Source organism: Stegastes partitus, unplaced genomic scaffold (assembly GCF_000690725.1).
Source record: "Stegastes partitus isolate 25-593 unplaced genomic scaffold, Stegastes_partitus-1.0.2 Scaffold273, whole genome shotgun sequence".
NCBI classification, from domain to species: domain Eukaryota; kingdom Metazoa; phylum Chordata; class Actinopteri; family Pomacentridae; genus Stegastes; species Stegastes partitus.
The window spans coordinates 408,503-421,951 of record NW_007578004.1 but is presented as its reverse complement, the minus strand read 5'-3'; the positions used below and the strand labels follow the sequence as shown (position 1 = coordinate 421,951).

The 13,449-nt window shown below is 37.9% G+C and overlaps 2 protein-coding genes across 2 annotated transcripts in view; one reads left to right on the top strand and one right to left on the bottom strand.

The window, feature by feature from the left end:
- LOC103357773 (glycerophosphodiester phosphodiesterase domain-containing protein 5-like) overlaps positions 1–2,769 on the bottom strand; it is a 23,891-nt gene extending 21,122 nt beyond the window's left edge. The window contains exons 1-2 of the mRNA XM_008282474.1: positions 2,571–2,769; positions 981–1,084 (exon numbers count right to left, since the gene is read on the bottom strand). Coding sequence (XP_008280696.1) covers positions 981–1,084; positions 2,571–2,732 — 266 coding nt within the window. The 5' untranslated portion in view covers positions 2,733–2,769. The remainder of the gene's footprint in view (positions 1–980; positions 1,085–2,570) is intronic.
- Positions 2,770–8,950: 6,181 nt separating this feature from the next.
- LOC103357772 (aquaporin-11-like) overlaps positions 8,951–13,449 on the top strand; it is a 6,904-nt gene continuing 2,405 nt past the window's right edge. The window contains exons 1-2 of the mRNA XM_008282473.1: positions 8,951–9,542; positions 11,483–11,599. Of these exons, the coding sequence (XP_008280695.1) occupies positions 8,951–9,542; positions 11,483–11,599 (709 nt within the window). The remainder of the gene's footprint in view (positions 9,543–11,482; positions 11,600–13,449) is intronic.

Sequence of the window (13,449 nt, the reverse complement as noted above, 5' to 3'; positions counted from 1 at the left end):
AAATCAAATTAAATCAAGTTTATTGTCATTTTGCTGTACATACCAGATGAGAGAGCGTTTCTTCAGGATCCAGTAACTAAAAGCAATTTAAATAAAGTGGTGTACGTCCAAATCACAATCGAGCGCCGCAATTTTAGCAACGTTCACTGTCCGGGTACAATAAAATTTAACAAAACAAACAGGAATTTTTCCGCGCTGTCGTTCATCTCCATTTCCTTTTCTTTTCGCGCAATGCATGACGGTCCATATTGCTCGGTTAGTGACCATCGGCTGTACACTACTTTTTACGGTGTATTTGGTGGATATTTTGAGTGCACTATATAGTGGATGAAATTTACCGCTGAGAATTCGAACAACACTACAAAATGGCGTGCACCCTATATAGTGCACTATGTAGGGCATAGGGAGTGATTTCGGACACAGCCCAAGTCTTGGGTCACCACCTATAGAACCACTCCTTTGTAGGGGTTGTGTTAATTTCCTCTCATTTCCACCTGTTGTCTGTTCCATTTGCACAATAGCGGGTGAAATTGATTCACAAGAAGTGTTGCCTCCTAACTGGACAGGTTGATTTCGCAGAAGTGTGACTGACTTGGAGTTCCATGGTGCTGTTTAGGTGTTCCCTTTATTTTTTTTTGAGCAGTGTATTTAAGTGTGTTTATTGTGATTGTTTGTTTACTTTTTTGGCAAATAAATTATAGTCTGTAACCAGATCTGTACTGTTTGTTGCTCCAGTGCTGCAGTGTCAACCAGATAGTTACTGGAGCTAGACTATTCATGACATCATGACTAAGATATCACTATTTCATTTCATGAATCATCAATACCATCATATGACCACTGCCATTTAGGAAGCAAAGGGAAACTGCAGAGAGAGCATTAACAGCTGCTTATTTCTGACCTGGCAACCTGCAGAAACATAATCCAGTTTGAACATCCACCTATGATGGTACCATCAGCGCAAGTGTTTCTGAACCCACCAGTCAAAGTCATTGTAGTCGTTCTTTGCTTGTCCCCAGAAGTAGACAAACACCAGCGTTAAGCAAAAAGCCACTACGAGCAGAGCAAAGCTGGCGCCTTCCAACTGCGGAGACAAAACAATGAAACAAACGTTTTCTTGTTGCTTTGACCTTTTGCACATTGCGTTCATTTTCCTTTCCATTTATTGCCCTGTTTCTGCAGAGGAGGACGACTGATCATTGACCTTTGTGGAGAAAGACGAGCTTAACGGGAAAACTGTTCAGTGACTGTAAAAACTGACGCAACGTCAGAACCACAAGCTCTGCTCTCGCTATCAGCTCAAAGACAAACTGACGTGAGCTTTTAAAGTATTGAACTGTTGCCTGAAACTGATGCAAATGCTGAACTTCAATAACTATGGAAAATAAATTCAATACAACAAACTGAGGTGGTACGATTACACCCTTTACTCTTATTTTCTATCATTTTATTGATTTGTTTGTTTTCTTCCAACCTGCATTATTAATTTAAATTCTCCAACAAGGACTCATTCATTGGTTGCGTCTGGTTGGTTTGAACAATCAAACTCATGTTGCCAGTTACGTGGTGTGTTAGACTTGTGCTGTGTGTTTTGTAAAAGCAGTTATTCTGATCGGTCTTAAAGACAGAATAAAATTCAAACATTAACTTTAATTACAATTTTATTTATTTATTTTTGCTTATTTCTATCTTTCTCTCTCTCTCTCTCTCTCTCTCTCTCTTTCTCTCTATGTTTTACTCTTTATTCTTATTCATCTTATTATTATTGTTTCGGTGTGGAACAGATGCACAACCCATTTCACTGCACGTTATACCATGTATAACTGTGTTTGTGACCAATAAAGGCCTTGAATCTGAATCTTGAATCTTACTTAGCATTTTAACTTCCTCTGTGTTTTTATTGAGACACTGTATCAAAAGAAATTTAATTTAAATTAAAAAAAAAAAAAAGAAAGAAAAGAAAAGAAAAGAAAATCCTTGAATTTGTTCTATGGCACTTATCTAGATTGTTTTCTCCTGACTAGATCCTTGCTTGTGTTGTATCTGCTCTCAGATGTACGTCGCTTTGGATAAAAGCTTCTGCTAAATGAAATTGTAGAATTGTAGAATTGCACATTTATCTGCTCAGTATTAAAACTGATCACTGACTAGCTCAGCAAATAGTTACACTGAAACTGTATATTAGGGACTTTTTTTAAAGATGGCTTCCATTTTTTTCATAAATCAACTCATTCATAAATAGAGACAATTTGATCTACTTGGATAATATTGCAGATTCTGCATCAATGGCATGTTGAGAAACAATAGTGAAAGCTTCAGGCTTTTATCTTCAATAGTTCCTGAAATATTGTAAAGTTTAAAGCACATTAAAAAGTGATAAAAGTAGATTGATGAGCATTGAAAAAAAAAACATATATTTTGACAGTATTTGATACATCAAGCCAAAAGTTCCCAAATATATCAATAATTATTCATATGTTATGCTATACCATTAGTCCATTACTCAGGAGGGTCAGAAACAGTTGATTTGGGATTGAAATGATACTGCTGTATGTTGGTGGTTGTCTGACCTTATTGCAGCAACAGTCTCCAGGCTGAGCACTGCTCCTCTCGCTGCGTCTCCACTGGCAGCTGTACAAACCAGACAGACACGACACAAAGGATTGGTGCTTGTAACGCTGCAGCAGTTTGGCGCGAAGACCCCTTAGGCACCGCAACAATGTGGCCGCCATAATCACGCACACTGTGCCACCTCCTCCATCCTGCTGACACACATCTGAAACACAGAAATACAACATTAAATGCCACCACAGTACCTCTGTGAATAGATTAAATAAGCTCCAACACTGGTTTACATCGTATTTCTGTGCATACATTTTTTAAAAAACATCATGTCTGCAAAAGCAAAACTTTACAAAATGGTGAGTCATCACAAATCATTGCTTGGATTTGTTATAATGGCCTCAGTTGCAAAATCTCAGCAGAAATTCTGTTTAAATTTGGTTTAACTGAAGCAAAACTCTGTTATTTCAGACTGTCTGCTTTGTTCTTTTATACAGGACATGGTCTGAAATTTCCCAGATGCTTGGCTGCAGTTCCCAGAAAGGCAGAGTTACAGTCTGGCTCAGACCTCATCGGTTTGTTTTGGCCAATAACTTCAGCCTTCTGAGGATATGAGAGGTGAAGTCAAGTGGATCTTTGTTCATTCAGCCAGATGTATTGCTCCTTGAAGAATTACATCTATAATTATGTGCTGGAATTTAGTGAAGGCAGACAGGATATATTGTTTACAGAATAATTCACTGTGGAAAACCTGCTTTCTTTCAAGATTATTCAGAGTTTTTACTGCATATGACTGGTATTTGTGCTTCATGAGTTACACAAACAAGCACTTAGAATATATCATGTCTATACAAAAACTCTACAAGCTACAATAAAAAAGGAGTCATGTGATACATTCATATGAGAAAAACAAAAGTGCCAGTTGTGTCACACCTTGCAACAAAAGGTCTTCATATATAACGTTCTGACTTTAACTCAATAATCTAACATGTTGCTATGCTTATCGGCATATACAGTTCAGAACAAAACATTACAAGTCTGCCATTATACCGGTAAATACCCCACAAACATCATAGTCAAACTTTTCAGCTATTTGAAATCTCACTTTGTAGATCCAGTTTCACACTTGCATTCATGTGTTGTATGTGAGCCGAATTAAAGTCCGGAGCTCAATTATAAGCAATAAATGCAAATCGAGTGAAATCCGTGGCATTCTTTGGCCAGCGACCATGGATATTTTAAGATAACGCATTTTCATAATGCTGTCTGGTGGTAGACGCTCGATGCAACAAAGAACGGGACCTACCGAGACCTAGACAGAGCTTAGCCGTAACCGGATCATCACTAAAAACGCATCGAAGCAGGTCTCATTTCATTACGTTATTTTATTGTAATGTTAACACGTACCGACACCTCTCCTACCTCCAGGTCGGTTTCTGCCTCCCGGTGCCCGGCGGACAAGCAGCTGCAGTGCGCAGTTCTTCCTCGGTTATCTCCGCCGGCAGGTGGCCTCGGATGGAGGCGTCAAGTCAGCCGGAATAACTTCCACGGGTACATGTAGGAAAATGCCTTAGTTTCAAAAATAGAACAGCTGATTTTTAAAAAAAATTAAAATAGTGTTTAAAGCGTCTGATAGAAATGACTGCTTTGCAATTCTATTCCACTTTATATAGAAAATTATCAGACAGAAATAAAAATGGGAAGATAGTCTGACAGATGGAAAGAAAGAAAGACAAAAAACAGTGGGAAAAAGACTTCGAAAGATAGAAAGAGACTGAAAAACTGAAATAAACATAGAAATCTGGACTGAAAGAAAAATGTGGAAGATAGATAGATAGATAGATAGATAGATAGATAGATAGATAGATAGATAGATAGATAAGGAAGGAAAGATGAAAAGAGACTGGAGTACACTGAAAACTAAAAGATTGGAAAAAGAAGATGGAAAGACGGAAAGGAAAATTTAAAAAAAAAAACAGTAAGAAAAATTGGGAAAGAGACAAAAGCACAAAAAGACATGTATAGAACACTGAAAGCAAGATGGAAAGAGACAAAGAGAAAATGGAAAAAAAAGAGCTAAAAGACAAGAAGAAACCTGAAGTAGATGCAAAAAAATGCAAAGAAAGACTGATAGATGAGGAAAGATACAAAAAAAGACAAAGAGATGGGGGGAGAAAAATGGAAAGATAGAAGATAGAAGAAAGATAAAGACAGAAAAAAAAGATGGAAATATAGGGGGAAACATATAGACAGACTGAAAGAAAGCCCAGAGGAAATTTTAGAAGAAGCAAAAAGAAATGTGTCAGTATTTCTTAAATCTGTTGACAACAGTGCCACGTGAACACACAATTCAATTTGATAAGCTTGACAGTAAGACAACCTTTAAAGCTTTATTTTGAAATCAGAGCAGAATTGAGTATATTGTGAATGCTTTGGAACTTTACAAAGAGTCTTGCCGATGGTCTGCTCCTCAGTATCAGCCACTTCCACCTGTTGAAACACGGATGAAGCACCCTGCAACCAGCAGGTGAGTCCAGGCTGGTTTTACACTCCATCATTATTATGTCACTCTAAAGGAACTGTGGTGAGCAGGCAAGCATTAGAGGTCACAGAAACACAGACAGCAGCAGCTATTCATAATAAATACAGACAATAGTAAGAATTTATAAGAATAAAATACAAATAAAAACTAAAAGCAGGTCAATACAGTTCAGTAAAATTCAGATGGATGATCCACCCGAGAGAGAGAGTGCTCGTTTTATGGACATTTTTTTTGTTAACGTTATTTTAAATTTAAGCTTCAGTATCAAAATGTGTGAAGCTGAATTGTGGATAAAAAACATTTCAAAACATACCTGCAGTATTTAATGAGGACATCCTGGTTCAGGAGCTGAGCACAGCTGGAGGTTGTGTGTTTTCACCAGATTATAGATCCCTCCTCTTATTTTTGCTTTAGTTTTGTCTCAAACAGCTGCACTCTGTGTGCTTTGTATACATTAAAGCCAGAGGAACTAACAGTAAGCAAACTGATCAATTAGTTGTGGTTCAGAATTTGTCACAAAATCCAGACAGAAAAAATATCTGTGCCTTCTAGTTTTCTACTTACTTAGCCACATGTTGACACTTCCTATTATTTCTGACTGGGCAGACTCCCACAGATTTGTTTGCAGTTGCCTGCAAATATTAACAATACTGCATAAACAGGACATACCGAGTCAGACTGACTGCAGCAAATAACATACAGTTGAAACCAGAAGTTTACATACACTGTATAATAAGACACATAACCTTTTTTTCTCACTGTCTGACTAAACTTTTCCTGTTTTAGGTCAGTGAGGATGACCATTTTTTCCTCTATTTGGTAAATGCCAGAATAATGAGAGAATTTTTTAGAGAATTTTCTACTACTTTCTTCAAAAAGTCAGAAACTTACGTGCAGTAAGATTACTATGCCTTCAAACTATTTGGGAAAGCCCAGATGATGATGTCATGGCTTTGGAAGATTTTGATAGGTTAACTGACAACATTTGAGTTAATTGGAGGCACACCTGTGGATGTATTTTAAGGCACACCTCAAACACTCTTCTTCCTTTTGTGACAACATGGGAACATCTAAAGAACTCAGTCAAGATATCAGGAGGAGAACTGTGAACCTCCACAAGTCTGGTTCATCCTTGGGTACAATTTCCAGATGCCTGAAGGTTCCACATTCATCTGTTCAAACAATTATACACAACTATAAACACCATGGGAATGATCCAGCCATCATACCGCTCAGGAAGGAGACAGGTTCTGTGTCCCAGAGATGAACTGTTTTGGTGTGAAATGTGCCTATCAACCCCAGAACAAAAGCAGAAGACTTTGTGAAGATGCTGCTTAAGCTGGTAAGACAGTGTCATTCTCCACAGTGAAACTAGTCCTGTACCGACATGGGCTGAAAGGCTACTCAGAGAGGAAGTAGATATTACTCCAAAAGGAACATAAAAAAGCCAGATTACAGTTTGCAAACGCACACAGAGACAAAGACCTTCATTTCTGGAGACATGTCCTATGCTCTGACGAAACTGAAATTGAACTATTTAGCCATAATGGCCATCATTACATTTGGAGGAAAAAGGAGGAAGCTTGCTAACATGCTCACAATAACGGTGTTAAGACGCTGATGTTTGCAGGCAACAGTAATACCCTGTTCATTGTCTTGATTTAGCTTGTTGGCACACTAATATTTGCTAATTAGCTGATAAGAAAATCATCATCCTCCTGGCACCATGACTGTATTACCCAATTCCATGTTAATAAATCCAACAGTTGGAATATTCCAGTCTGGACCAAAGCAGTGGATCAACCAAGCGATAACTGGATTGCAGGTTGTGCTTTGATGTTATGTAGAACAACTACATTCTTTATGGGAGAAAGAAAGAAAGTTTTCAAGCCAAAGGATGAATGAATGCAGAGATAATAAAGCGACAGATTGATTCCAACAGACTAGAATTATAATAAAAGACAGACTGTTATGTTAAAGCTGAGACTTGCAGTTTCAATTCAAGAATGTTTAAATCTGCATAAGATGAGCACTGTGGGACTTGTGCTTTTTGTGAATAATATTATCTAAATAAATCAACAAAAAGAGATTATTTCACACTGAAACAGCAGTTTTTGACTAAATCTCTAATCTATAATAGGTGTTTTACTGATGGTAAAGCCAAAAAGAGACAACACAGTCTGTCCCTGATTACACTCATCCTGCTCTGCACAGCAGACAGCTTCACCTCTTGACAGTTTTGCCTTCAATCAGGTCAATGAAATGAAATGAAAAATACTTTATTTATCCCAGAAGGGAAATTCAATTAAATTTATTTTAAATTAAAAAAATTCAATGAAACACATGATTCCCGCATGGCCATAAAAATTTAGTGATTGATTCATTTGTGTGCGTTGGATCATTGTCCTCCAGCATTTTGTGAAATTGAAGGATCATGTAAAAGTTCCTTCAGTTCCTCCAACCAAATCCTGACTATGAGCATGTCATGCCTCCTGCTGGTCCTGCTTCTTAGAAAAGCTGTCAAACTGCAACAGCAGGAATTTCCTCGCCCTGGACTGAGCCTCTCAGCCAGTCACTCCCAGGCTCTGAGCTCTGCTCACAAACAATCAAGTCAGAATATTTACCTCCGTTTCTTGTTTCAACTTCCAGAATAAAATCTGGTTACCAACATGTTGCAACTTGCTTTAAGGTAAGAACCTTAAAAGACACAGGGAAAGCAGCATTCAGGTATACAGACAGGAAACCACAGCCATGACAAGGGAGCTTTGCTTAGCATCAAGACTGGAAATGGGGTGAAACTGTCAGTGTGGCTCTGCCTAATGGGGACAAAAAATGCAAAAATAACAAAGTTGTTGCCTGAAAACACACTGGTGCTGTCACAACATGAAAAAATAATTTAAGAACAGTCTGTCTCCTGTGACATTTTTCTGGTGAGGCAGAGAATTTTTTGAAGTACCCAACTTTATTCATACCCTCACACTAAAGAAGGAAAAAAACCAGCTGTCACTGAAATAAGTTGAAATTGACAAAAGCAGAAATAAATAAAAAATTAATGAACATCATGACATTGCTTTTGAATTGTGGTACAACAGAAATATTAGGGGGGAAAAAAACACAAGCAAACAAGCACGATGGGACCCGTGAACGAATATTTTGTTGAACAACCCTTTGAGGCAATCACTGCAATCAAGTGTTTTCTGTAACTCTCAATCAGACGTCTGCACCTGTTTACGGGTGTTTTGGTCCACTGCTCAACTGCTAATCAGCAAAGTGCTCTAATTTGTCCAGGACAGTTTTGTTTTTTTAATTTTTCTGAAAAGAATCATTTAAAAAAAACTATTGTGGTTGAAAAACCACAATTCAAAAGCAATGTCTCATTTCACTAAATTACAATTTAACAGATTTTTATGTATTACTGCTTTTTTCAGTTTCTAGTTATTTGAGTGACAATTGTGAATTTTGCCTTTTCTTTAATGGAAGGGTTTGAATATATTGGAGGACGACTGTATATTTGCAGCACTGACAGTTAATATATATATGCTAGATATTTTTTGTTTAAGATATTTTGACGACTTACATTTTCTTAGTTTATCTATATTTTATTTTAATTAAGACCAACCAAATGTTCCAGTCCCTCCTTCTGTGACTTTGAATCATTCGTGCCTGTGCTCTCATTGTGAAGGTTCGCCGCCCTTTTTCCTGTTTCACGCTGCGCGGTTTGACGCAGCTGCGGCAACGTGGATCAACTGGACTTTGGCAACCGGGCAGATAAGCAGCTTGTTTGAAAGTTGCCTCCGTCACGAGGAACAGTTTGTACCGTCGGTGTGTGTCTGGACGGCCGGTTAAATGCCTGACCTCTTCGTTTCCTTGGTGGTGGTGGCGGCGGCGGTGCTGTTCAGCGAGGCGGTCCGCCGGACAGCCGCGCGTCTTTGCCCCACAGCTTATTGGATTTACCTGCTGGAAGCGGCGTCCACCTTCCAGCTCTGCTGCTGCACACACGAACTCAAACTGCTGGGCGAGACGACCCGGCTGGAGCTGCCGATCAGCCTCACTATCACCTATATCGTAACTGTTATCCACTTGCTAACTTTTCGGGAGGCGACGTGTAACCCCACCGGGGCTCTGGAGAGCGTCTGCCGCGGCCGCAGCAGCGTCGCGGCGGCGCTCGTCCTCATCGTCCTGCAGTTCGGCGCTGCAGTCGCCGCGCAGTTTTTCGCCGCCTCCGTGTGGTCGCTGGGTCTGTCCGACGTCCACGTCCGGCACCAGAAGTTCGGGTTTAGATGCTTCGATCCGCTCGGGGGGACATTGCTGGAGGCCGCGGCCGTGGAGCTGCTGTGCAGCTTTGCGGTCCAAGCCACGGCCATGCACATCCACAAACTGGACCAGAAACTCCGGCCTCACTTCTTCGCTGCCGTCATTACTGCAGCGGTTTACGCAGGTGTGTTGGGGGGGGGGGGGGGGGGGGGGGGAGGCTCACCTGAGCGCAGGAAGGAGAAATCATCCATCTCTGTGCACTGATCACAAAACGAAACCAAACGAAGAAACTGATTGAATACAGCATGTCAAATTAAACTAACACTTGTCAAAAATGACAGCTAATGCATACAGGGCTCCAAACAATGTCTGATTTATTTTTTTAAATAATTTTGCACATTTTTTTCTAGATGAATCCAGTTATTTGTTCCATAAAATAACAAAAATTTCTGAAAAATGTCCAGAGCCCAAAGTATCATCTTCAGACTGCTAGTTTTATTCCATATGTAGTCCTAAACCCAAAGATGTGCTTTAAAGACTTTAAATGATGTTCAAACTGAGACAGGATAAAGTTAAGGTTAAAGCATGAAAAAACATGTTTCTGCTACAGAAAGTTTAAAGTATTACTCAAACATGAAGTACTTTCTGCTTGATTTTTATTTATTTTTTTGTTAAACCTGTAAATACTGTAATATCTATAATTTAACTGGTACAACTAGTTAGTATCTTCATCATTTAATTAAATTTTGGGCTTTTCTTTCGATTGTTAGGCTGTAAAATGTCAGAAAATAGCAAAAAATGTCCAAGGTCTCATCTTCAAATTTCTAGTTTTGTTTATCCTGAAGTCGTAAACCCAAAGATATTTAGTTTACTATCATGGAACCAAAAAATATTCACATTTGAAAAGGTAATAACAGTGATCAAATTCTTGCATATATATTCTTGTCTCAGTTGATTAATCAACTAATGATTTCAGCTTTAAACACCGAAATCAAAGTAATAAAACTGAAATGTGACACAGGATAAAGTAGTTGTGGTTACCAAAAATCATAAAAACAACAAGAAAACCAAATTGTCTCTGCTACAGAAAGTTGTTTTACTGACTTTGCTTGTAGTATATTTAATAAATTAAGAAGCATTTTACATTTTTATTAAAGATCATTCTTCAAAGTAAAAAACAACAACAACAAAAAAAACATTTTAAACAAACTTCATCTGTAAATTAGGTGGTAAGTTTGACTAAACTTACCACTGACTAAAGTTTTGTTTTGAGCTACAACCAGTGATTATTTTTATAATGATTTATTTTTCTGATTATTCTTTCAATAATTTGTCTATAAAATGTCAGAAAATAGTAAGAGCCCAAAGTATCAAAAGAAAAGAAATATTCTGCTGTCGAAAGTTGTATTACTGCGAAATTAGTGCATTTACCAAAATATTAAGTACTTTCTATTTTCCTTAAAAAAAAATATTTAAAAAAATAACAACAACAACAACAACAAAAAACCTGTAATAACTGTAATTTAACTAGTGAGTTTTACCAAATTTGTATTTTACACAAATTTTGGAGCTACAACTAGTTCTATTTTCATAATATTAAGTTTAATGTAAGTTTTTGTTAGTTTCTACAACTTTTAAAAACAGCCCATTACTTACAGACATTAAATTACCCTTTTGTATAAGATAAATGGCAGCAGTAAGTTATCACATTTGAGGAATTGGAACTTATGGCCTTTTTGCTTTAGTGATCTATGAATGATCAGATTAGTTAATGATTGATTTCTTTTTTAGATGACAAGCAGTTCCAGTTCCAACAAAGTGTCCAACTTTGACACATCCTAAATTAGCAAATACTTGTAGATAAATGTTAAGGAAAACAAATATAAAAATAAAACTGTATTAGAGAAATTAACACTATCCTTCCAGAAGTTATCCTTACATGTTGTGTCTTCATGTCCCTCAGTAGAGAATGTGGTTTTACAGTTACACTCAGTTTAGAATCGGGTTGAAGAGCAGGAATGTGTCTGTGTTACAGTATTTCCTCTTCAGCTGAAGACGATCAGCCGTGTTGATGGTGTTTATGATTCAGAATTGACTCTGTGCTGTTTCTGTCCTTGCGTGCAGGTGGAAGTATTTCAGGAGCAGTTTTTAACCCTGTCCTGGCCTTCTCCATCCAGTTCCCCTGCAGCGGCCACACCTACCTGGAGTACTGCTTTGTTTACTGGCTGGGACCAGTGTTAGGTAAGGAGCAGCATTTGGGTCACAGCCAGGCTCGTCCTTTCCACCTGAGTCCAAATTTTATGCTGAGTTAAGATATGCTAATCTAAAAAAAGCTGCTGGCTTTAGCTTCATACTTAACACACAGACATGAGAGTGGTGTTGATCCTCGTACCTCATCTACAGTTGAAGTCAACGTCTGGTGTGTTAAATGTGCCATATAAATATAAAAATTAGAAAAATCTTTTCAATCTGCTGACTCCCTTTCAGTCTTTAAGAAAAGACTAAATACCTAGGTCTTCACTGAACGTCTTTGTACTTGACAGACTGAAAACAAACAAACAAAAATAAAATCTTATTACCTCCTTCACAGCCTGCTATTGGCATCAAGACCATATCACACTTGAACTTGTTCTATGGCACTTATCTAGATTGTTTTCACCTGACTAGATCCTTGCTTGTGTTGTGTCTACTCTCAGATGTACGTCGCTTTGGATAAAAGCGTCTGCTAAATGAAAGTGTAGAATTGTAAAATAACTAACTCATTTCAAGAAAGTAAATATGCAAAATGGCAAACTACTTTCACAATACATACAATAACAAAATTAGGCGTACTTAAAGATCCCACATGGTGACGATTTAGTTTTGTGATTGTTATAAACTTGGAGGCGTGAAGTGAAAGCTATTAAGACATGAAGCCTTTCAGCTTTACAAGCCGGTACGAATTTTGCTGAGCTGCTACTTTCCAGCTGATTAATCAAAAGCCGTCTACCTCAAACTTTTGTATTACTGAGCAGCTTCCTCACAGTCAACCAGGTTTATTTACTTTCTAGAGCTGTTTCTGCAGCCAAGAACAAGACACATCAAATGTTCTGCTGTCAGTCGCAGGAGTGAACACATGAGTCTTCATGCACTCCCAGTAACTGAGGAACTGAAGACCCAGTGGAATATTTTTAATATTGTTGGAAATGTCACCACATTAGAAAAATCCTTCGTGTTGGCATGTTACTATTAGCTTTGATTGTATGCCTGTAGGTCAGAGGTATCTGGAGACGGTAAAGCTGAGGGACAATCAGTTGTGCTTCAGTGCAATGTAAAATCAGATATGTTCATGTCTGTTTACTCCTCTGTTACTTCTGTGTCTTACTTTTCTCTTGCTCTCTGTACTTGCTCATACATACTGCATTTTTAATACAAACACATTTCTAAAAGTTGTTCTCATTTACACATTTTTCTGTTTTTGCTGTTAGACAACAAAAGAAGCATGAAATAGTCACTGAGATGCAGCCCATTAAAATGACATGTTAACCACCATTTTCCAAGCTGCACTTCTGCACCACTAAAATACTGTTTTTATAACCACTGCATCATCTGACCAACTCACTAAACACATGAGTTTAAAACGACAGCTGTGTTGAGAATTCAGTGATTTTTTTCCATGTAAATTTATTGTTCATAGAGAAATGTAGAAGCAATTAAAAAGTCCTGGTTTTACAACACTGATTTGCGTCTATGCCATCTGGTTTGTGGACAACTGTCAATCACGGATGCAGAGAGAATCTTCTTCCTGAACAGGGCATTGACAGCAGCAGATGAGCTGCATTTAAAGCTACAAACACTGAAACAGATCATTTGGAACAGGACTAAAACCAGGAGCAGTGTTTTGAGTTGAAAATTGGAATGACACATTCTGAGGACATGTTAGACTTTCATTTACTTATAATAATAAAGATTAGATTAGATAGAACTTTATTATAAGTTAATATATATAATATATAGTTAGTATAATTACTATAAATTAGTATTATATTATAAAGGGACCTTTAAGTGCAAACCGCTATGAAAGAAGTGGACGTAACAGAATTTAAGAGTGC